Below are 25,796 nucleotides of genomic sequence, written 5' to 3'. Positions count from 1 at the left end.
GAACACTCACCCCCCTTGCAGTAAACACTGAGCCCCTAGACTAGTAAACTCACCCCCTAGCAAGGCACCTCCCTGCACACTAGAGGTTTCTGAAAGCTTCCCTTCACAGTAGTTGGCCAAACCGAAACATAACTAGCCCCTCTCTCCCCAAATAAACCATCCCCTCAAATCAATCCAATACATATTTAGCAGTAAGAGATCATATCAGCACAGCCAGTTAAAATATCTTTTACAAATTATTTTATTTCAGCATAATAGTAAGAAGCCTTTCCTCTCGATTCATACAGTTGAAACTAATTGGATCACAAGGGTACATATTAGCTAGCCCGTCTTTACAATAATCAATGTAACATTTTTAGGAAGTTATTCTTATGCACTCATTTCTGCCTACACAAAATAATCAATATCAAGATCCTTTTTAACGGGAGGACCATAACTCTGCATGCAAGACTAATAAAGAAAACAACTAATCTGTGATAGCTACTGTTATGCTGTTGCTTATCTAATACCATTATCAATATAATCACTACAAATACCAGGGACTTGTATAAGAACAAAAACAAAAACATGTTCGTGGTACTACTGCCACTAATGGCAAAATTACATACTGGGCTCTCAACTGTACTGATCCAAATGGTTCTGACCCCCTTCTTTGTCAAGTAGAGGAGAATCGGCTCCGTCTAAAACCTAGACTCTAGTACAGTCCGAAGGAAAAATATCAGTATCTCTTTTTTTTTTTGTCTTTTCTTCCTGACACTCCAGTGTTTACAATTTCATCAGAATAAAAAAAAAAAGGTCCTTGAAACAATCATCAAAATGTAACAGATAAATTCTCAGACAACACAACAATTTGCCCGCAGAATTCTCCTCCTATAGACACATGATCAGAGCCTCAAGGATTCTATTGCATTTTAACAATGAAACTGATAAAAAAAATCAAAAAAAAAATCAAATAAGAACTCAAAGGAACAGAATACAGTTAGGGATTTAACAGATGAATTATTTGATATTGCCCTTTAAACCATCGCGGTGCTGCGCCGTTAGTTCGTTACTCTGTCCATGATACTCACACATTACCAACAATGTTCTCCTTGGGTTAAAGTAATCGTCCGTTACAATATCATTTAGCACTACAATGATTACTTGTGTATCTGCACTTATTTAAGGCTAAGCCGTAAAAACATAACAGACATCCATTGTACACACCAACCACATAATATTTGGATACATATGCAAATCGTTAGTGTGTGGCCACGGCCATCGCGACTCTCCAGGGGAGGGGGGTGGGATTAAAAAAATTAATTATTGACTCACAACGAACGGTCAAACTCCCTTAACTCCTGACTCCTCCTCCCTATATAACGGTTGTTTTCTTTGATCAGTAACAATGAGTTTAAAAGCGACGGCGTCTCTCCTGAGGGGGTGGGGGTGGGGGGGACCGGTCTGGGCTCCGCCGGAAGACCCTCGGGTGAAAAGGTGGCCTTGTCTCAGTAAATATATCTGAAGCACGATAATAAACATTAGTTCAGAAAAAAGGCAAATGAATACAGGAAATAAAAAGAAGCACACTAAGGCCACAAGATTTGTATTAACCCCCCCCCCCCGCCCCCCCAAACCCATCCCACTGGAGAATCTGTACATTAAAAATAAAACTTAAAAAACCAAGGGATTTCTGGAGCGGCCAATCAGGATCGAGGGAGGACAGGGCGGAGAGACGCAAGGACGCGATGGTACGCCGGCACCTTGGTACGCAGGGCGGCGGGGGTACTCTAGCAGAGCACTGGATCCTGGGGCCCCAGCACACGACGCCAGGGGGGGGTCACGGAGGTGGTCACCGGGGGGGCCACGCCTAGGCCCCACTGGAATACGTCTTCAGGACTTTGTGTTACGCAGTAGAATCGTTATTTTTTTTTTCCTTTAACAAAATAACCTCCCCATCCCCGCCCCCCCCCCCCCCCCCCTAGTCTTTCTGTATTACAGCAGCAGAAAGGACAATACATGAACTCGCTGCTAATTTGCTGTTTCTATTCATTTTGTACAACATTACATTCAAATAGCTTTTTTTTTCTCTTTTTTTTCTCTTTAACAACAGTTCCGAGTTTCGTCGATAAAAACAAAACCAAAATCATCATATTAAGATCAGAAGGGGCTTCGCAAGACTGTTAATATGGAATGGGACAGCACTTGTATCACAACTATGAGCAGTAGTCCCCACGGTCGCCACCCTCTGTCACCCACTATGCTTACAACCATTCCTCCAGTCCGGGTGAACCAAGCCAACTGACCTGCAATAGTACAATAGCGTTTTTTTTTGTTTGTTTTTTTTACCTCCGTTCTTGACTGTACAAAATGGGCCTTAGAGCAACAAAAAAGCAGGTCGTTCACATGTTTTCTCACCACTATATACAACCGCACACCGGCCCGCTACCAGGGCGACAGGATGCACAGCCTCACTCCCGCAGTACCGCCGGGAAGCAGATATATCTGGACAACACAACCACGTTTAGCCAAATCAATAGATTAAGTACAAAACAGGACCCACTGCTGAATCACAGAAAAGTCTGCCGTTTAAAAAAATAAAAAGTAGAAAGAAATACAGTAAAAAGACAAAAAACGGGAAAGAAAACCAAAACTAAAAACAACACAGAATGTCCCTCGTCGTCACGTTTCCCCTCCCCTCCCAAAGAGTTGACGCCTCAGCCTGTGCCGGGGCGGGACGCCATCCAGCACAGGGCCGAGGAGTAGAGGCCTGGCGTGGGGGCCTCCCGGCTCTGGCCTGGTTGCGAACGGAGGGTGGAATGTCAGACGGCCAGCCGCCCCGGCGGGGGGTGCAGGGGGCTCCAGGTGGGCGGCGCCGGGGGGGGCTCCTGGGAGTAGGGCCTGGGGTCGCAGCAGGGCTGGTTCTCCACCTTGGCCACGCCGCGCCCCTGGCACAGGCGCCGATGCCTCAGCAGCCGGTCTGTCCGCGAGAAGTTCTGGGGGGGGGGGGGGGTGGAGAGAGGGGCGCGTGAGGGAACGGCTCTGATGTGTTCCTGTATCACTGGCGGGTGTTACGACGCAGTGTGTTGTGTGCAGTGGGGGTAATACTATGGATCTGCGGCACAATACTTAGAATCGCCATTTACTATGAAAGACTAGAATATTGTCTTTCAAGAATATTGAAGTGATCTGGCCTTCAGCCGGACAGCAGCCTTGAGTTGAGTATGTGGGAGCTATAAAGAGACATCCCTGTAACATGCCACATACACTGGTCCCAGGACAGCTACACAACCAGGGCACACAACGGAGGACATCAGCTTACATCTTGATTCAGGCCTCTGTGTGTATCTCGGCCTCGGACAGGAATGTGGCCTTCAGAGAACCGTGTGGCCGGCCACTACTACATCCACAAGCATTCACCGCATTAAATAAATACATGTTTGTGTATGCGATGAATGCTTTCATTGTGCAAAACGTTCATCCAGACTTGAGGCGTCTCTCTCTACTGTATCCAACCGCGAGTCTCTAATTGAGGCTAGAGACTACTTCAGTGGGGCGGTACGGGGGACACCCCTGGGAGACCCCAGACGGTTCTCCGTCTCCGACCGCCAGCCCCTCCCTGGGGGGGGCACGGCCTCACATACCTGCTGGCATCGTTCACACTGGTAGGGCTTCTCCCCGCTGTGCACGCGCTTGTGTCTCTCCAGGTGGTAGCGCTGGATAAACCTCATGTCACACATGTCACAAGCAAAGGGCTTCTCCCCTGAAAGAGTTTAGGACAGAGTCAGTGACACATCCCGGTTCCCCTCACAGCACAACATCCAGACATCAACCACAATAACAACAGTAATCATATTTATATTAATAAACAGCATGCAATCTGTGGTCACCAGTTACATTGGCGACAGTAAACATACTAAACAGCTAAAAACTCACTCTAATGATGACATTTATATTTTTTAATTTTCTGCATTCAACTGATTCATTTTTTTAACTATAAAAAAGATTTTTAAAATGCCTCGTCATCAACTCAGTATGTGTAGATCAGAGTGGAATTTCAATTATTTTTCAAATCTATTAAACACGCTTCACCCCCCCGTTCTAACATTTTAGAGGCTGGTTCAACATCCCATCAAATGACTTGACAATCCAAACTCGAGTTTGTTTTGATTAAAATGTAAGGGGCCTTACTCGGTTGTGTGGGTACGGTAAACGAACGCATACCCGTGTGAGTGAGGCTGTGTCTCTCCAGGTGGTTACGCTGAATAAACCTCATGTCACACATGGAACAAGCATACGGCTTCACCCCTACACACACAGAGCAATGCGTTAGCCCTATCCTCCAGCAGTACAAAACACAAAACTTACAAGCTCATGCTAACTCTGGGACCCCACGCTCCATTCAGAAATACATCCCTAATGTGGGCTCTAGGTGGGGAACTCTTTAAGAGACATGCAAAGAATTCTAAAATGTTAACAATGGGACAAACTGCTTAGCTAGCATGACTGACTGACTGACTGTATATAAAGTATATTAACCCTAACGCTAAAGCGTCTAAGCTCTTAAAGGAACATGGCTATGTCCAGTTAGCTGGACGGTAGTGTGTTTTAGATCACCCTCTGGTATTATTGGCACATGTAAGGTAACTAGCTAAAAAGGCTGTAAAAATAGTCAATTTACATATCAAGTGGAAGAATCCGGCATTACCCAAACCTAAACAACCAATCCTAGCAAACAATGGGGGTCTGACCAAGTCTCTAGCTGTACAATACCTCAAACCAAACCCATCAGGCTAACTCTGAAACCTCCAGAGCATTGCCTAACGTTAATCAGGTTCAACAGTCTGAAAAGGCTTCAGTCCATCACCCATAATGTCACTACGAGAGTAGCATTCAACACTGTTGCTCCGTAATTACTTGGGAACTAAATACTCCACAAGCAGGTCTACTTTAATCAAGAATCGAACGCACCCGACAGATGCCGCTAAGATATGACAAGAAACTCCTCATGGCGAGAACTACCTAGTCGTATTACATCCTCTTGGGATCTCTAAAGCCCCCCAGGTTAAAACGTATCCCCGGTCACTAGTTCATTGGGCCCATGACTCGGGTAGATCTACTTCCTGCACCAGTAGTCTGGTGGTTGCAGAGGGACACGTTCCTTGATGGCCACCAAACAACTCAACATCATTGTCAGTTAGAGTTAACCCTTTCAGACAGCAGGGGATCTACCATCGGTCCAACATCCTAGCCATCCTGGCAAAAGGCATGTGTCATCCAGAGCAACTAGTTCTAGGCTCATGAGGCCACAAGACGGATCCCAGGTCAGCCTCTCCACCCCAAAGTCCACAAGGTTTTCAACTGTTCATCTCCACGTTGTGCAAACTTCCACTTTTCCCCTGGACTTTCCCAAAGCCGCGCGTAAACTACAAGGTGGAGTTGCGGGACGTTTGCTACATTTGGATCGGAATAGGCCTCATGGTGGAGTTATGTAGAAGACCTCCAGCCCAGTGGTTTGGAGAGCCAAATGGAGATTATTTTCAGGAATTACGGGAATGTCCAAACTATTTTGGAGAACAAGCCCAAAATAAACTAGTCAGCCGGAGCATGCTGTATCATCACAGACCGGCGTTTAACAGGAGGGCCATTCTGAGCAAAAAGTGCCAGAGAGAAACCCAGGGCCCAAGTCCTTTCTAAAGCCCTCACCGATAAGGGATTACATGTTTTTACAGCCTTTTTAGCGTGTTGTCAAAAGTGCCAACAACTAGGGGGACGCAGCATACTGACTGATTCTAAATCTCTTGAGAGAAAACCTACAAATCCTCCAATACGGCCCAAAAACTAGAACGGCCAGGGTGCACGGACGCATACCCGAGTGAGTGAGGCTGTGTCTCGTCAGGTGGTAACGCTGAGCAAACCTCATGTCACATATGGTGCAAGCATAAGGTTTCACACCTAGATGTAAAGCATCAATACATTATCATCAGCCAGAATAATTACCCCTTTCAGATTTAATAAGAGCCGCAGTTGAATGCTACATTTCCAATGAATTGTAAACAATTGGCGGTATAGGATTTTGGGTTGTCAACATTTGTACAAAGTTTTGTGATTTTAAATCTCTTACATCCACAATTATCAAAACAAAATCATGTACTGTTTGTGGGCGTATGCATACCCATATGAGTGACGCTGTGTCTTGCCAGATGGTAGCGTTGGAAAAACCTCTTGTCGCACATGGTACATGCGTAAGGTTTCACACCTAAACGCAAAGTAGCAGTATTACGTTATTTGGGCCTCATTCAACCAACTTTTCTTTATTTCCTGAATGAACAACATCTATTGGTCATCAAGCAAACACAAGGATAACCTTCAAGATTTTGAGCAATTATTTTGGGATGCCAGACATCAAGAAAGGGAATAAGCAAGGAGAATTTTAACTGCAAAACTGAGACATGGACTGGACATTAGCATTTAAAAATTTGTGTCAGCAAAATTAATATATGGGCAAATAAAGTTTTTTTTGTCTAAAAATAAATACTAAATGTCATGGGCACGGTGCACGGACCCATACCCGAATGAATGACGCTGTGTCTCGCCAGGTGGTAGCGCTGAAAAAACCTCATGTCACACATGGTGCAAGCATAAGGTTTCACACCTAAACGACCAGAGCATCATGTTAATTTTTGGGCTGGTTTGAAAAATGATGCAATCAAGTATTTTGCATTCAAACTTAAACAAGTTTAAAAAGCCTTCATAGGGGAAATTACTGCCTTGTGAGTTGAGCCCCTACTAAAAATGTTGACTCCTAGTAACACAATGAGTTAGCTAACATGACCAGCTCCCTAGCGGTTTTCTCGCAAAGCAACAGATGATTAGGGTCCCAATTCTTCCAGTTAAATAAATCGGATACAACCTAAAATACGGGGAAAAATGCATCGTACAGCATATTCCAAGTATTCTTTAGCTACATCCAAAAGATTCATATTTCCAACATGTATAGCAAAACAAATCTTCTTCTAAATCCATGTAATATGAAAAGAATCTAAGATTCTGGTTTTACCTCGGCAAGTCAACACCCTTTTTGGACGGAATGAATTGGACCCTCTTCATTTATATTGCTTTGAGAGCCTGCCAGCCAACTCACCTTGCGTTGAAAGGAGAATTGGCAAGTAGGCATGGCAGCATTTTGTTTTGGGATCAATTGTTCTTTTGAAAAAGGTATTTTCTCAATTTCGCTCAATTCTGATCCTGAACATCTGGCTTTTACATTGCTCATCTACAATTACAAAAAGGCGTTCTTAAATCCACTTATAACGAGATGCAAGAGTAGACTAAACTATTAGTAAACTAATAGTTGGTTACGCTTTACAATGAGGCTAAGTTAATTAACATTAGCTAATGCAGTACTAAGCAGGAACTTACAATTAACGAAATTAATTAACAGTTAACTAATGGTCTGGTAAACATTTACTAATGGTTTTCATGTGTATGAATGCTGTTCATGTTAACTACGGCCTTAATGTACAAATTATTTAATAGGGCTAGGGTAAGCATTGACTCCAGTTACCCGAAAATTAACCCTAACCCATATGCTAATGCTTTATGACGCCTATTATTGCATTAACTAAGGTTAAATAATGGTCATTTCATGTAACCTTATTGTAAAGCGGTACCATAGAGTCACTTAAACTAAATCAAGGACAAATATATGGTATTCCTGGGTATTAATGGCAGACACATACCCATATGAGTGAGGCTGTGTCTCGCCAGGTGCTGGCGCTGAAAAAACCTCTTGTCACACATGGTGCAAGCGTAAGGTTTCACACCTAAACGACCAGAGCATCATATGTTAATCTTATTGCTGGTTTGAAAAATGCAATACATTCTTTAAGCATTAAAACTTCAACAACCAAAGAATATTTATCAAAGCCCAACAGGGACAATCACTCCTCCTCAGTTGAGACCCCATTGCAACTTTTGTCCGTAACACCATGAGATTGCTAGCATAGCGGTTTTCATGCAAAGCAATGGAGATAAATAGGGTCGCTTTTCTACCAGTTAAAAAAAATTGATACGACGAAAAACAAAATCTACAACATGCATCATAAAAAAAATATTCTATAGCCATGTCATAAAGATGGACATTTCCAGCATATAGATCAAAACAAATCTTCCTCAAAAATCTATATCTTTAGTAAGAAAACGATGATTCATGTTTCAGTTCCCGCGGTCCACAGCGTTTCCATAAGATGCTACGCAGAACCATCAGCTTCCAAGCCACTTTTACGACTCAATAGAACTGGACCCTATTCATTTTGATTGCTTTTGAGAACTTGCTAGCCAACTCTCTTCGTCTTAGGAGATAAAAGGGCAATAGGATCTACTGAAGTGGGGTGAGTAGAACTGCAGTATTTGTGTTACAGGATTAATCATTCTTGAAGAAAGGTAGGTTTTAAAATTCCATCAGCAGCTAAATCCTGACCTGATCATCTGGGCTTACATGCTCACCTCGGATACAAGGTATATACTAAAATCGACTTAAACAACTGGATACATAGTAATTTTTAGCTAAATCAGGTAGAAAAATGGTATTCCTGGTTGTTAATGGCAGACACATACCCATATGAGTGAGGCTGTGTCTCGCAAGGTGCTGGCGCTGAAAAAACCTCTTGTCACACATGGTGCAAGCGTAAGGTTTCACACCTAAACGACCAGAGCATCGTGTTAATTTTATAGCTGGTTTGGAAAATGCAATACATTTTTAGAAATAAAAAATATTAGGAGACAGAACGGGCAATGGGATTGACTGCAATGGGGCAAGTACACAATACTAGTATTTTACGTTCTGATAAATTATTTTGAAAAGGGAGTTTTTCTGTATCTGCTGCCATTTGAGGTCAGCGACAGAATCCTGACCCAACATCTGGATTGAAATTGCTTGTATCAGATTAAAAAAATAGGGATTTAAAGTGATGGACAACAGGACCTATACACGTTAAATAAACATGATACCAGATGGCAGGATTCGCAACACTACAAAAAGTATATTGATATACATCTGAGTCAGATCAACTCAGTCTTGAAAGGGTATGAGCAGAAGCCCCGGCCATCTCACCTTTAGCTTTTATAGACTTAAACATGGTAACTTTACTCAGTTGCACCTTCATCTTGATGCGAGTGCAAGGTAAGTGGTCACTGACCTGGTCACATGTTTACGGTAAGGGTAAGGTAATTGTTCCCTGTCCCAGTATAATGTTTTTAGGGTAAGGGTAAGGTAATTGTTCCCTGGCCTGGTACCATGTTTGTAGGGTAAGGGTAAGGTGATGGGTCCCTGACCTGGTCACTTGAGTGGACGGTAAGTTTAATCTTATTGGTCACTGACTTCGTCACATAAGGGTAAGGTTAGTGTAAGGTAATGCGCCCTGACCTGGTCACTTGAGGGTTAGGCAAGTGGTGACCTGCTTGGATACGTAGCTAAGACTCGGGTAAATAAACTCCACCCATTCAATGGGATTGAGAGAATGGAAATTTGACTTTGAGATGGACATTGTAGATGAAATTATTTGGGATTGCAATTGATTTAATGGAACATCATTTTCTGATGCTTGTTTCTAGATCTAGTTAACTCTTAATAAATTGAATAAGAAGTAAATTACGGATTTCTGTTGCCCATCAATTTAAATCTGCCTAAACAACAAGATGAGACCTTACTATTAGAACATTAATACAGTAATTTAAAACAAATTCAGGTACAAATATATGGTATTTTTGGGTATTAATCAGCAGACGCATACCCATATGAGTGAGGCTGTGTCTCGCCAGGTGCTGGCGCTGAAAAAACCTCTTGTCACACATGGTGCAAGCGTAAGGTTTCACACCTAAACGACCAGAGCATCATGTTAATTTTTATAACTGTTCGACAAATGCAATTAATTTTTAGGCTTAAAATTGACAATAAAAAATTAAATAATTGGGCTAATGGGTAGATCCCAGTCGGTTGAGGACCTAGTGCAATTTTTGTCTCCTTCTTAAACCATGAGTTAGTTAGCATAGCACAGCTCTAGATTGGTTTCCTCTAGCCAATGCAGATGAATAGGGTCAATTCCATCCAGTTAAACTATTGTATATTAAAAAATATATATTAAAAAATGAAACAAACATCATAATGTAAGAATTATTCATACATTTACAATGTTCACATCAACAAACAATTGTCCTTCAAATACATGTTTTTTGAGAAACTTTGCACTTTAGGACTGAAGTGAGTTGGACCCATTCATTTAGACTGCTCTTCCAAAACCTGCTAGCCAACTCTCAGAATTTGAAGAAGGCAAAAGGGCAATAAGATGGACTGAAATGGGGCAGGTAGACAATGGCAGTATTTTGGTTGGGGATGAAATGTTATTTTGAAAAGGATAGCTTTGTCGGCTTCCATTTGTGGATGGTGGCTCAATTTTGACCCTGAAAGTCTGCCTATACATTGCTTGTCTGTGAATAAAAGGGGTACTAGGATCCACTTAAGCAACTAGATGCCTGATAAGACCTTACTATTAGTACAATAATGCAGTAATTTATTCCTAAATCAGGTACAAATAAATACTAATCTTGGGTATTAATCAGCAGACGCATACCCATATGAGTGAGGCTGTGTCTCGCCAGGTGGTGGCGCTGAAAAAACCTCTTTTCGCACATGGTGCAAGCGTAAGGTTTCACACCTAAACGACCAGAGCATCATAAGTTACATTTATAGCTGGTTCAAAAAAATAATGCATTTAATTTTTTTAGCATTGAGACGTACAAAATATTATGTCAATGAAGCCTAATGGGGCAAACCCTGGATGTCAGTTGAGACCCTATTGCAGTTCAAGTCTCCTTGCAACACAAGGAGTTAGCTAGCATGGTACCGCTCCAAAGAAGTCTTCACGCAAAGCAATGGAGAAGAAAAGGGTCACATTTCTTAGTTATATAAAGTCTATATTATTGCTGACAAATGTCTGAAACATGAATCACAATCAAAGTATACTTTGGAATAGTTTAAAAGACTGATATCCAACCTTAAGGGAAACAAATCTTCCTTATAATCCATGCCTTTCGAAAAGAAAGCAACGATTCACGTTTCAGCTCCCGCAGTAGACAACCTTCTCATAAAATGTTCAGCAGAACCGTCTCGCACTTTACGAACTAGAATGAATTGGACCCTATTCATATGGATTGCTTTCGAGAAACTGCTAGCCAACTCTCCTTGTATTAGAAGGAGATAAAAGGGCAATAGGATGGACTGAAGTGGGGCGAGTATACGGCCAGTAATTTGTTTTTGGATCAATTGTTCTTTAATAAAGGGTAGCTTTTAAATTTTAGCCGCCACTTGTGGACAATGGCTTAAATCTGCCTTCGACACGTCTCAGAATAGAAGACTTAAGATCTACTTAAACAACTAAATGCAAGATAAGGCTATATTACTATTATCACATTAATACAAACATTGAAAGTCAAAGACAAATAAATGCTATTCTTGGGTATTATCAACAGGCGCCTACCCATATGAGTGAGGCTGTGTCTCGCCAGGTGGTAGCGCTGAAAAAACCTCTTGTCACACATGGTGCAAGCGTACGGCTTCACCCCTACACACACACAAAGCACCAACTTTAGCATTACAAAAATAATTTCAACTGCCAAAAATGATCGATGTAACTTCACTAACCCAAAAGGTTTAGTAAAGTCTGGTTGTGCTCAGCAGCGCTGCCCATCATTGGATATTCCAATGGATGACGAGAATAGAAGCTCTTTGAATGAGACGATATATTTTTGGAATACAGCCCAAACTCTGACAATGGAGTAAGCATGGTTGGAAAAACAGATGTTGCTAGCCATTACCATCACCAAGCCCATCAAAGGCTGGACGAACATTCAAAACCAAATTATAAATTATTTTGCAAATATTCTGACTGGCTTGGAAAATAAAACAATTTCGGTGAATTTAAATTGCCAACGTTATTGTATACACGTCTATAAAAACTGCAAATTGATGGAGGGGGGGAAGGTTATTTTTCATGCTGATCACAAAAGATAAGACAATTTTAGGCAGTTGTTAAACAACTATGTACATGACATTTGACATCATTTTGCAGAGGAGTTCTATCGTAAGAAATGAAATGTTATGACTCTAGTAGATACATGTGTTCCAATAATTTGAGTAACTAAAATGGCAAGCAGCCCAAAATCAAGGTGTGGTGAGAAATTATCCCCTTAAAACAGTTTGTGGGTTTTCCACTCTAGAAAAAGAAGATTGTGATCACTTTTAAATGATCCATGAAACCATTACGAATATAAAGCTTTGATCTGTTTGATAAACTGATTAGGATAGATTTGTGGTACACGACTTTGAAAATGGACAAAATGTCCATGCAATAGCGTAAACAGGGGATGCCATATGGGAACTTTGATCCTCTATTTGGCTGTGGAAAGGTCACTTATTTTAAAAAAAGTCCTTTCCACCCACCGTGTCAGGGTAATGTACAAGAACCAGACCGTCTGGAGACACCACTATGTGTTGTGCTGTACCAGGTGAAACCACATACGGTTCTCCATCCCAAGGCCATCTTGGCTCTAAATGGTTGGGCTCAGAAGACTAGACGGATCTTTGGGAGATTCAGGGTTTCCATTTCTGTCTGATCTTATATTCTAGTGAATGGGCCTATTATGATGCGGCATCCATCCCTACGGCTGGGTTTCATCGGCAGTCGCCTACCCATATGAGTGCGGCTGTGTCTCGCCAGGTGGTATCGCTGAAAAAACCTCTTGTCACACATGGTGCAAGCGTAAGGTTTCACACCTAAACGACCAGAGCATCATGTTAATTTTAAAGCTGGCTCACAAATTTGTTTGTAAAAAATCATGTTAATTAATACAACTCAAAATATGCTATCTTCCAAAAGAAGGAAGTTGAACTCTTCAACTTAACAGTCGAACAAGAGCATTTACGATGCCTTGATACATGAATATTTTAACCAAATCAAGCACATGTATGAGTAGGTATTCTATAGGTGGGCTGGGTATATTCGACAGACGCATACCCATATGAGTGATGCTGTGTCTCGCCAGGTGGTAGCGCTGAAAAAACCTCTTGTCACACATGGTGCAAGCGTACGGCTTCACCCCTACACACACAAAGCACCAACTTTAGCATTACAAAAGTTATGCAGGATTAATGAAGGGCCGAAATAAAAGTTTTTCTGTATCACGACAAACATCCATTTTGCATTTTCAGCTTATCCCTTATCTCAGCCAATTCTGCCAAAGGTGAACATTTTGCTCAAATTGCTGACCAAAAAAGCCACCGAAATCTCCAGAGAATGTGGACAATTTCTGCGAGGCAGATCAAGAGATCCAAACAAGTATATTAAAAAGGTCCATGCCCGTATTATCCTTCATAGTTCTAAACACGATTTTATAACATCTATAGTGTGGGTTGGGTAAAGAAGGCCAAAATAAGTCAGGTTATACTACTAGAAACCAACAATATTAATGATGCCAACAAATAAATACAAATTGTGGTACTGCATTACATAGCACTTTCACGAAAATAGGCAAATGCCATTTAGTAATCAGGGCAATTTTTTTACAGCCTTTTTAGCTTATCCAACCGTGCCAACAAATTGAGAAACTGATTTAGACTTCATTCACACAAACCTCCCTCAGGAATAGCGCAAAAACGTTGTGAAATGGCCTGGGTACACGGACGCATACCCGAGTGAGTGAGGCTGTGTCTCGTCAGGTGGTAACGGTGAACAAACCTCATGTCACACATGGTGCAAGCGTAAGGTTTCACACCTAAACGTAAAGCATCAATACATTATTGTCAGCCTGCCCAATCGTTTCCGTTTCACAATCCATCAATGTAAATTGTAGCGGACATCTATTTGAGATTGATGGGTTGTTAACCGCTTTTGTCATCAATTCGATAAGAATTATGAGGGTATTTATGCATGACTAGATTTCGAATTTTTTTGTTTCCCCTGCCAAATTCCCCTTAATAAAGGATGGCATTGAGGGTTCATTCCTTTAGTCCACAACTAAAACACATCACATGAGCTGATGATGTCTCTGTATTGCTTTTGTTTACAGATGACATTACATTTATATTGCAGATGGGCCAAAAACAAATAGAGGTTCAATCATGTTCAATCCAATAAAACCATTCTACGGATCAACATAAAAACCCTACAACTGGCCTAGCTTGACCTCGTGTTTACAGGTTTAATACACACAGATCTCAATGGCATGGTTGAGGTGGGTAGGTGCATACCCATATGAGTGAGGCTGTGTCTTGCCAGATGGTAGCGTTGAAAAAACCTCTTGTCGCACATGGTACATGCGTAAGGTTTCACACCTAAACGCAAAGTAGCAGTATTACGTTACTTGACCTCACTCAACCCACTCATTTCTGAATTCATATCTATTGGTTATTAACCACACACACACGCCAATTTCATGCAAAAACAATAAAACTCGACTGCTTTAACCATAAAGTAATCATGTTCTCAGTGAGGCCATTTTGCTGCATAAGCATAATGAATGTGGGTTATTGTACATTAGGATTGTACATTAGGACTTTACTTCTTTAAGACTAAAAAGGGCCTGTCATTTAAACATGGGCCCTTCAGTAAAGCCCACCAATCCTTGCCGACACTAGATGTCCAGGGCGCGGTGCACGGACCCATACCCGAATGAATGACGCTGTGTCTCGCCAGGTGGTAACGCTGAAAAAACCTCATGTCACACATGGTGCAAGCGTAAGGTTTCACACCTAAACGACCAGAGCATCGTGTTACTTTTAATCCGGCTCGACAGAAAAATGGTGTGCATTGATGTATATATAAATATATACACGCACAAACACCCGTTTCATTATTACAACTTTAAATTATGTCTACCAATATCTTCTCAATCGCTATAGGTGGTTAATAACCAATGTCTCCCCTGAAATAACTTAACAAGGGAAGAACAGCTCTACGATGCTTGTCTGATATTAATTTAAAATATTTAATTATTTAAATCCACTTAAACAACACATCACATGAGCTGATGATGTCATCTAGTGGCAATCATGACTTAAGGGTCAAATTCATTACCAATTGTACATGAACAATATTTAAACCATATCAAGCACATGTATGAGTAGGTATTCTATAGGTGGGCTGGGTATATTCGACAGGCGCCTACCCATATGAGTGAGGCTGTGTCTCGCCAGGTGGTAGCGCTGAAAAAACCTCTTGTCACACATGGTGCAAGCGTACGGCTTCACCCCTACACACACAAAGCACCAACTTTAAGCATTACAAAAAGAATTTCAACTGCCAAAAATGATCGGTTTAACGTTACTAACCCAAAAGGTTTAGTAACGTTGGGTTGCTCTCATCAGCGCGTCCAACAGAATATTCCAGTGTTTCAAAATATACACCCACTCTCCAATTGGACCACTCGAAAATATCATTAAAAAAAATATTTATATGTGAAAATCGTAATTGGGATCGGGCCAATGTTCAAATTAACGATGCGTGGGAGGGGGGGGGGGGGGGGGGACAATGGAGACAACGTGTTTGGAGAAAAAGCTGTCTAGTAATTTACAACCTGCCAGAAGCTATACTAGGATTGGGCCAAATTTGTATTTTTCCTCAAGAGCACATTCCAACTGGGTCAGCATAAAACTACTTCCACTAATTTACACAAGCCATTAATAACGTTACTACTAGGACTTTTTATGTTAACGGGAAATGCTGATTGTTTTTCACGCTGATCACAAAAGGTAAGACAATTTTAGGCAGTTGGTAAACATCTGTACAGAGCAGAAGGCTGACATGCTTTGAGATGGAAAGGTTCTCGGACCAGCAGTTTAGCATCTCATTTAATTTAAAACAGTCATAGAAACATTTCCCTTTGCACAATAACATAATGATAGCATTGTTCTTATTAACCGGGCTAAAAACAAGGTTGAATGGAAAGTAAGCCAAATTTTGATTAGGGCCAGGAGCCATTTGAACTGAGTGGTTGACCCTGACTGGGTGACAGTGAACTCCATAAGTAGTGGACAGCATTGCTTTAACTTCTACACACTTTCCCTGCTCTGGTTGACAGCTAGAAGTTAAAGGTTGACGCAGACAGTTTGTTGTATTGTTATTTAAAAGGTATACATGTCATTTAATTTGTTTTTTCTTAGTGTTCATAATTTTGCAAAAAAAAAAAAAGGATCCAGCAATATTTTTATAAAATGATCATAAAATTGTTTTGGGAGCCTCATAATGGAGACATACGTTTTGGTGGCCTGATTAGGGGCTCATTAAGTGTATAATATAATTTAGTGTTCTGCATTGTTCTACCTAGTCCATCAGTAGTGTCCTAGACCAATCTTCTGCCAGAATTAATTAGATATTGTTTAATTAAAATCTGCCCCTGTGTTAGCTGTATATATATTAATCGACATATTTAAATACATTTTTAGCATGACAACATGCAATAATCCTTCAGGCAATTTGGCCTCAATGCAGGATAACTCAGTCACTACTGAATTAGAACCATTACATTAACATTAATGTATACTTACTGCAGCTTTACTATTTGAGTACCTTGACTTGGTCAGCCACAGTTTCAAACCATATGTATTTTCACAAAGCGTTTAACATTAAACTAGTGCTGCTGTCATGTACTTGAGGAGCTTACTGCAGGGGCAGCTGATCAGGATATTGATCAGGTGCACGGTAGGTAGCAGTACAAACTCGAGTTTGATGCAGCCATAGAAGAGTCAAATATCGGGGTCATGCACAACCCAAGAGAGGGCTAAGAGGGTCAAAGGTTAATGAGAAAGGACGTACCGGTATGAGTCAGACTGTGTCTCTCCAGTTGGTAGCGTTGGATAAATCTCATGTCACACATGGTGCATGCGTATGGCTTCACTCCTAGACAAAGCACAAAACATATTATCCATATTATAATTTACATGTTTCCATATGGAGATAAGACATTGACACAATATATAATATGAAATTGTTTAAGTTGCATTTTAAATGTAATATCAACGATATAATTACATCATGAATTTGACTATTGTACATTTACATATAATCCATTAAAAAGCTCATTACACTCAAAAGTATGGATACTTAAGACATCAAAACATTAAATCGATTAAATTTATAGCACTAGAAGAAAAGTTAACAATGAAGCAAACCAGTGAAAATAAATATAATCACTGATTATGTACTTACACCAAAAATGGTAGCCTCCAGTTTATGAACTCTAAATGGCATTTGATGTCCAAAATGGCAATACTTTTTGTGTAATGTGCTTTGGATAGATGTGTGTAAAATAAGACTAAAATAAGGACTAGACATGCAAATGTTGCAAGACAATATTCAGCAGAAAAGCACGTTTTTGGCAAAAGGATATCAGGGCCCTTTTAGGTGGACAGTTTCCAACAAAGCCTTATTCATTTATAACTCTTTTTTATTGCGTTATAAGGAACTCTGATATTATTAATTCAGGTTTATCATTAGAAGAAAAAAATGCATATTGTATAAATAGGTTTTTACAGTAGAGGGAAAACAAATACAAGCATACCAGTGTGCGTGAGGCTGTGTCTTGCCAAATGGTAACGCTGGAAGAACCTCATGTCACACATGGAGCAAGCGTACGGCTTCACCCCTAAACGCATACAGTACCACACTTTAGAATCCGCTCTCAGGAGCTACGTGTACAACAATGACATGTGAAAGTTAGCATCATACGCATTATCAGACTGAACAGGGACCCTTCTCTGTGTACCACAACTAGCCCCATATATTACACACACAAGACAGAGAGACGGACACGATGCCATGCTACCACTCCTAGAAGCCATGACAAGGATGTGAAATGAATTTCACCTTAATGGCACTCTAGGAAGATAGCCGTGTTGAAACATAAGGCCCAAATTTTGCTAAGTAAAGACATAGTTCTGTTGTGTACATTGAACGGACATGATCCCGGGCCTAAGCAGCCTCCCAGGCAGGCCTGTTAAGAGGGCTATGCTCTCTCTATCCCCTGGTGGTGTCAAGTGAGAGGGATAAGGTAAGACGCATACCCGTGTGTTTGAGGGTGTGTCTTGCCAGGTGGTATCTCTGGAAAAACCTCCTGTCACACATGGAGCAAGCATATGGCTTCACCCCTGCACACATAAGATAACAACTTATAAAGGCTGGCAGTGAAAGGGTTACACCCATTCAGTTAAATGTATTCAGAGAGGCCAACAGTGCAGGCAGAACATACGTCACTCGGAATTACAATTATACGGATGTTATAGAAACTGGGTCATAGCAACATTTAACATATTCCTGCAGTTATAGCCCTCGCTAAACGTACATTTCAGACTTCCCTCAGCAACAAGAGAGATCCAAATGAGGAGATTCAGAAAATAACTACCAAAGAGCAAGAAAAATTACAGGGCTTAAAGTTTTTTTAATCTCCTACCTATAGCTTATATTTTAACAAGTACAAGTCTAACAATAGAATAATGACGGTTGCTATGCTGTCGATCAACACGACCTAACGGCGGCCCGGTTATGGGGCTCGGACGTAGTTAGAAATGTCTTCCCGTACCAGTGTGCGTGAGGCTGTGTCTGGCCAAGTGGTAGCGTTGGAAAAACCTCATGTCACACATGGAGCAAGCGTATGGCTTCACCCCTACACACACGAGAGGATCAGATCATTAACTAGCAAAACCCAAACAACACACAACACATGAGCTCTTAATCGACAGGGGAAAGAGGCCGGTCGCTACGTGTGCTGTAGCCGGAGGCTCGCTTATGTGCGCTGGGGTAGGGTACCGCTTCTCAAGGCCTCGTCCCAAGTCTGCTTGTACTCAGAGCCCAGGGTCACACGTTGGAGATCGGGGAACCTGACATTTACGTCTCCGTTCCAGAAATTAGACTAGATCCAGTTACCCGGATACGACTAGCGATTTATCGCTTGGGGAGGTGCCGCCGAGGAGAGACGACCCCGCTATCGAGTTTACTTTCACTTTTGACTGAAGACGAGATAAGTTATCTAGAGAGCTGGGGGGGGGGGGGGGGGGGGCAGGCGCATACCAGTATGAGTGAGGCTGTGTCTGGCCAGATGGTAACGCTGGAAGAACCTCATGTCACACATGGAGCATGCGTAGGGCTTCACCCCTACATACACAAAGCATCAACACGTTAGCTGGAAGGAGGGTTTACGCCATCATTGGGATGCACCAGACATTTCCAATTAGCATTGAGGGGCTTTTGGTGTTTGGCATTCTCCCACCTATGAGCTTGATTACAGGGACTCCTTACGGTTGAAACAAGTCAAAACCCAGGATGGATATAAATGTACAAGCATACTAAAGGTGTCAAAGAGGAGCTATGAGCCGTCACTACAGGCCAGTGTTATCTGCATAGCTGCCTCCAGCAGCACCAGGGTCTAACCCGGTTGTACCATGCTTTGATTAGAGTCTCTGTTTACGACAAAGGCATCAAGTCAACGGCTGGAGTCATGCATACTAGCTAGGGCGTAGTATGATGGTAGGACGTAAATATTTACAAGGCTTCTGGTCTGATCACCGCTTTAATTCCTGCGGGAGAAACGAATGTAAAGCATTGGGCTACCACACGGTTTAACGTGAGCTTTCAGAAGGTTAACATTACAGAACAACAGCAGACGGAACACACTGGACAAGGGTGCAATTGAAAAAATGGCAAATAGTCTTGGACATCAAAGGACTATCCTCTACGGATTAATTGGTATGAACTGCTTTTTTTCTTGCTTGTTTGGTTTGTTATATTTGGTTCCATTGTTAATAAAGGGATCTTGTTTATTAATTGCGATTAGTTTTTTTTTTACTATATACGTTTATAGATAAATATATATATATGCATCGGTTAACAAATCCTATTTTGACGTAACAAGACAGTTAATGCCTCCACACTGAGGTTTTGTGCTTGAGAAGGGTACGGTAAAAGGACGCATACCCGTATGAGTTTGGCTGTGTCTCTCCAGGTGGTAACGCTGGAAAAACCGCATGTCACACATGGAACAAGCGTACGGCTTCACCCCTACACACACAGAGCATACAGTTATTAGCTAGTCAACGGGTAGAAATCAAGTGAGTATTGGGCCTAACTAAAGGGTCATGAATCGCCACAGGCACATTAAGTACACAATTATAGACGCATTGTGTCTGATGATCACTTGACTGGGAAATGAAATGGGTATTGAAAAACAAAACAGTAATGAATCAACTTAAAATAAGGTGAACTAGGGACTGCTTCGAGAACATTAAATGAGGCAATAAGGCCGCCTTGTTTTTTAGTCCTTTGGGTTGAAAATTAACTGACCGCAATTCCTACTCTTAAATCATGACATAAGGGCACATGATATCCTTCCATAACGGCCAGTCTACAAGGGGAGTCCTGGGACTGGCTATCGGTGTGTAGTCCTTTGATGTCCATGCATTGATTCCCCCCTCAACGAGCCCCGTACGTAACCAACGACAACCTTCGTTTCGTGCTGCGAGGCCCTGGGGACCATCTTTAGGGTTATGATCAGCGGCTCTGGTGTTAGGGGCCCGACGGAACAGAGCCAAACCTCCTAGCCTTTACATCGAGGACCCTACCTCTCCATTTTGCTTTGTTGGAAGTTACTGTCCACAGACAAAATCCACCCTGAGAACCTTTTGCAGTCCCACTGGTGTGAAGTGGAGGACTACAGATGTGGCTGGACTTATGTAACGTGGGTACGGTTATAGAGGACGCATACCCGAGTGAATGAGGCTGTGTCTCTCCAGGTGGTAACGCTGAATAAACCTCATGTCACATACGGCACAAGCATACGGCTTCTCCCCTAAACCGAAGAGCACCAGTTTTAGTAAGAGCTCCCCACAGACACCACCAATCAGCTGTGAGGCTGCACAACGCTGCTACCAAAAGCAAGCTGTGTAAGCGGGCCGCAGAGAGGGTCTTACAGCGGGGGGTCCTGGCGCCCGGGGCGCAGGCCAGTGCAAGACGCCGGTCGCTTGGTGTAAGACTTACAAATGCGAATTAATGGCAGCACTCATTGAGAGGTGGCCGAGGCAGCAGGGGGTGGGGGGGGGGGCGGCGGGGGCGGGGCACGTACCTGTGTGGATCAGTATGTGTCTCTTCAGGTGGTAGCCGCTCCTGAAGGCGCCGTAACAGTGGTCGCAGATGAAGTTCTTCTGCACCTTGGAGGCCGGCCCGTTCTCGTCCCCGCCCGGGCCCTAAAGAGGGCAGCACAGAAACACGGGGTCAGAGTCCGGATCCGCTGGCACGCCATCCGCTCCACGGTTTACTTTTATTTATTTATTTTTTTAATGTGAAGATTAAAAAAGATGCCCCGTCGGGCATTTTTTTCTAAATTCACTTATTTTTTATTTGGAAATTGTATTTATTTTAATTAAATTATAAAATGTATTGAGGAAACACATGACCGGCGGGCCATGTGATTAAAAAATAAATAAATAAATAAGGAAAAATAAACCAGGCCCCCCTCGTTGAAATAAAACGATATATTCTCATTTCAACAAGACACAGAATCTCTAGCAAAGGCTCCATGCCCTCATGTTCCACCCCTCCCCCCCTCTTCTGCACACAACTGCAGTTATTGTCCGCCTCCTCGCTCCCCTCCCCCTGCTCTCCCCTCCCCCCTTCCTCTCCAGAGAACCTCCGCCCCCTCCCCGGCTCCCCTCGACTCCTCCCTCCTCCCCCACACTGAAAAATGCTCCCATATGAAAGCCTCCGATTCCCAACACACGAGCCTGAAGTTACCAGGGCTCGGATTGGTACTTAAAAAGGCATAATTGAAGTCTTGGATCTTTTTTTTTTTTTTAACTAAGAAAAAAAGAAAAAAACAGACCTGCCCAGTAGATGTCAGAGCTACTTTTTTAGGTTTAGTACCACTGACCTTCCCTCCCCTTCCATCTTGTTCTCTCACTTTGCAGGGCGTTCCTGACTTCCGGTTCTTCTTTTTCATCTGCATGTCCTCGTTGGCCCTCATGTCCTTCTCGTCCAGCAGGCGAGGGGCCTGGAAGTCACCGTCCTTCCTGATGAGCTGCAGAGGAAACACAGACTAAAGTCCGCTGGGAGTCACCCACTGGCCTGCGCTACGGGGACTCCTCGGACGGCCCTTCCCGTTCATTCCTTATCCGAGGATTCTAAGAATCCCCGGCTGAAGCAGAGGGTCCTGCTAGGTTGTGCTTCACGGGGGAAACCTCAAACAACACTCCTTTTGTCGGCGGTGTGATAGCGTTGACTCCAATCCTTCACAAGGCACAGCTTTAACTTAGGTCTACACACAAACCAAACAATCAAATGACCCGTTCTACATTCAAAACTAATGCATGCACCTTCTCTGCAGCAGAACCAGTGCCCTGCGTGCGGCCCTCCCGTTTATATAATACATTTCCCTCCACCACAGCTGGCTGCCATGTTTTATCACTTGGGCCTGATCCCATCAAACCCTGAAAGATCAAACCCACATTCCTCCTAGTGTCTTCTCACCACACGCACACCTATTCCCTCCATATTACCACAATAAGAGCCCCCTTCCACGACCCACTAAAGTGGGTCGTGGAAGGGGGCTCTTATTGTGGTAATATGGAGGGAATAGGTGTTTAAGTGTATTAAACAAGGGCTCCCAGCTCTTTTAACAGTAAGATCACAGCTAAAGAAGCACAGTCTAACCCCCCCCCCCCCCAAGAGGTCCCAGGGTGCGTGCTCACCAGTGGCGGACAGCTCATCCCCGAGGGGAGAATCATGTGGCTCTGGGGCCCGCGGTCGGGGCCCTCTCTCTGGGGCGGGCCGTGGCCCAGAGGCGCCATCATCTTCTTGGGTGGACCTGCCATGGAGCTGGCCTGCATCAGGGCCATGCTGGAGAGGACCGCTTCGCACCCAAGCAGCCCGGCCTGGCGATAGACAAGGACCACGTGGGATTAACACCAGTACGGGAGCCTCACATGGTGAAATGATGAACCACAACAAATGAAGAAAACAGGCTGTAATTCTGGCCAATCTGCACGTAGGACCAATTTCATCATGCAAATTAAAAAAAAAAAATTGTAATAAGCAACATCAAATCATTAATGACAACATCCTGAGTGACACATGAATGCAAGTAATGTAATTTCTAACCACTTTGGTGTTGTCAAAACAAACCCATTTCATATGGTCGCGGACTGAGCTGCTGGGTAGATGGGACATGGCTGAAGGGACCGAGTATGTGAACGCAGGGACAGGGGTGGGGACAAGGTCATCCAGCGTTCCGTCAGTCAGGATGGTCAGTCAGGTGGGAAGCCACACCCACCTCACTCATCTAGCATTAAAAACTGAGGAGAAGGAGGATGTGGATCAAACAGACGATCACAACAGCATCATTGCTGCGTGCAGCCTGTTTACAGCGGTAATGACATGCACCAGACAACAGGTTCCCAACAAGTTGGTGTATCGCACTGAATAACATTCATAACACACAGGACGTAAAGACAGAGCCATGCACTGCAGACATACAGCTGATAGCAGTAGCTTTCCTTCATAGAAATAAAGGAAGATTATCCAACAATGCTGGAAGACAGATGCATCAGCTGGGCCTACGCAAGTCGATTCTGGCTGTTCAACATTTGCGTGGGCTTTTTTTGTATATTAACTCAATCCTGGTATTTTTCCTGACCACTTTTCCTCAAAATGAAGAGGCGTACTTTTTTTTAATTGTTTTGGTTTAATGCATGTGTTTTTCTCCTCAACGCCAAATACACGAACAGCTATAATCCAAAATACAAATAATTCACCATAGAAGAAACGGTACGTGGAGGCATTTAAACCTTCTTTAAACGTTACCTAATCCTCCGAATTCCATAGTTTTTAATTTTCAGGGCGGGGAAGTGGCATAAACCGTTAATAAAGTTATTCAGCACAAAATTGGTTAAAAACAATCCGCACTAAATAATACTAAGAGGCGATCCATCCACGGCATGATTAGGAGACGAGATCTATTTGACTATTATTGTACTCCTCGGAACTTTGAGCTATTATAACTAAGAAGGTTGAAGACCAGCGTACTGGTCCAGCGCCCTGAGAGCATGCAGGAGACCCTGCAGGAGACCATCTGGGCTAATGGAGACGTGGAGGAGCCTTCAGCAGTCTAATCCATTGTGTTGTGTTGTGCTGAGGCCTAATTGATGAGGGCGAGGCCTCCTCCTCCTCCTCCCCCCCCCCCACTAGAGCAGACCCTGTTCTGGTCTCCAGCCCACACTCAACCGCTAAAAAAAACATAATCTCAAGCAGTTGAACCAACCACAAAACGGGTTAAAACCCAGCAATAGATCAGATGTTTCACCAACGCACTGGCGGTGGGGAGGAACCGGGCGGCAGTCGTTATCTATTTTTATAAGCCCATCATTTTGAGGGGATAAAAAATCCACACAATGCTTGAGCTCGAGTCCCCGCTGTTGCTAACGGTCACTGATGAGGAGAACTCTGGTTGAATGTGCCACGAAGCACCGAGTCCCCGAGGGGAGCCCAGATCCTCCTCATCCCGACCGTATCTCATGGAACCCGAACCCACCCCACCGCGGAGCCCTGCAGGCTGCCCTGTAACGGGGCCCCGCTACGGTGGAGCCCGGCTAGCTGCCCTGTAGTTGGGCTCCGCTACTGGGCAGCTCCGGTTCGACCAGACGTGTCGGTTCTCTGTGGTTACCTGACGATGCACATCGGTCGCCATTATCGTCAGTAAGCTAATCGTGCTTGCTAACCATTAGCGTATGCTAACGCAGGAGCTAATCCGCTCCTCGCTAGCCAGACGCACCGTCTCTGCAGCGGCCGAACAGAAGAAAGGCGAAGTCTTCGGGCTGCCGGAGAATTTGAGATGCGTAGCTAACATGGCATCAGTGGCCTAGCCTAGCCGCTACTTAGCATTAGCTTCCCCGTTAAAAAAGCTGCTAATGTGGCTATCTTAGCCCGCCTCTGTGGCGCCCACACACCGTTCTCCTAACCCCCGATCACGAAGCCACGGTTTGCACCTCGACACACGGGAACGTTCGCACGGTGACCCACTCTTCGTGTTCCCGACGAAAACTAACCGATCGCGCGTCGGGAGCCGCGGCGCTAGCCCGATGCTAAAGCAGCTAAGGGCTAAGAAAGAGCAGCGATGGCCGTCCTCCCGACGTGTCGCCAGATTCTCCGCCACGACCTCCTCCGCCCGATCCTTTGTTCCTCCGTCAGCTACACCCTTACTACACCCGGATCACCCCACCGCGACGTGCCGGCGGACACTTTTCGTGCATTAAAGAAATAAATGAACGGCGGTGTGTCTACCTTTCGGGTTCCCTCCTCCGTCGTTCTCCTCCCGTCTAGTTTACAAACACAGGAAGCGCCACAGGATGTCACCCCCCCCGCCGGAGACAGAACAGGGTCGCACCAGCAGAACCAGTCCGTACTGGGGGAGGGGGAGGGGGAGGGTGGGGGTGGGGGCAGAGGAGCCTATGGGATCTGAACTGGTTTTAGTTTGATGCGGGTTGGTGCTGATGAGGGTCTTTATAACATCTTATTATAGGGGGTCTGAGAGGAATAGTTGGGATGAAACCCACATCCTGCCGGAGGGACCCCCACCCACGCATGGATTACACCGGGGTATTATGTCAACGTAATATACGAATTAAATATGGCATTAAACATAATAAGGGAAGGATGGGGTGGCCCACAAGCTTTGTTAAACCTTAAGCATTATTTTCAAAATGCCGTATAAACTGGATTGAGGAT

The 25,796-nt window shown here is 43.6% G+C and overlaps 1 protein-coding gene across 38 annotated transcripts; it reads right to left on the bottom strand.

Moving 5' to 3' along the window:
* Positions 1 to 196: 196 nt before the first annotated feature.
* On the bottom strand, positions 197 to 25,471 carry znf740a (zinc finger protein 740a). Of its 38 annotated transcripts, none has more exons than XM_056606902.1 (28): positions 25,353 to 25,469; positions 23,175 to 23,368; positions 22,766 to 22,948; positions 21,949 to 22,113; positions 21,145 to 21,265; positions 20,001 to 20,084; positions 19,098 to 19,181; positions 18,610 to 18,693; positions 18,095 to 18,178; positions 17,593 to 17,676; positions 16,848 to 16,931; positions 15,202 to 15,285; positions 14,702 to 14,785; positions 14,285 to 14,368; positions 13,669 to 13,809; positions 13,053 to 13,136; positions 12,728 to 12,811; positions 11,517 to 11,600; positions 10,611 to 10,694; positions 9,774 to 9,857; positions 8,599 to 8,682; positions 7,722 to 7,805; positions 6,551 to 6,634; positions 6,155 to 6,238; positions 5,851 to 5,934; positions 4,171 to 4,287; positions 3,624 to 3,742; positions 198 to 2,975 (listed from the first exon to the last, which is right to left on the bottom strand). In XM_056606902.1, the coding sequence occupies exons 2-28, from the start codon at positions 23,241 to 23,243 to the stop codon at positions 2,802 to 2,804; spliced, it is 2,685 nt and encodes an 894-aa protein (XP_056462877.1). In that variant the 5' UTR covers positions 23,244 to 23,368; positions 25,353 to 25,469; the 3' UTR covers positions 198 to 2,801. The 38 variants fall into 38 exon arrangements, with proteins under 38 accessions (XP_056462895.1, XP_056462894.1, XP_056462877.1 ...); XM_056606908.1 differs by having other exon boundaries at positions 4,204 to 4,287; XM_056606907.1 differs by having other exon boundaries at positions 21,979 to 22,113.
* Positions 25,472 to 25,796: the final 325 nt, after the last annotated feature.

The sequence above is a fragment of the Gadus chalcogrammus genome, chromosome 13 (assembly GCF_026213295.1).
Source record: "Gadus chalcogrammus isolate NIFS_2021 chromosome 13, NIFS_Gcha_1.0, whole genome shotgun sequence".
Classification (NCBI taxonomy): Eukaryota; Metazoa; Chordata; class Actinopteri; order Gadiformes; family Gadidae; genus Gadus; species Gadus chalcogrammus.
This window is presented reverse-complemented; position numbering and strand designations above follow the sequence as displayed.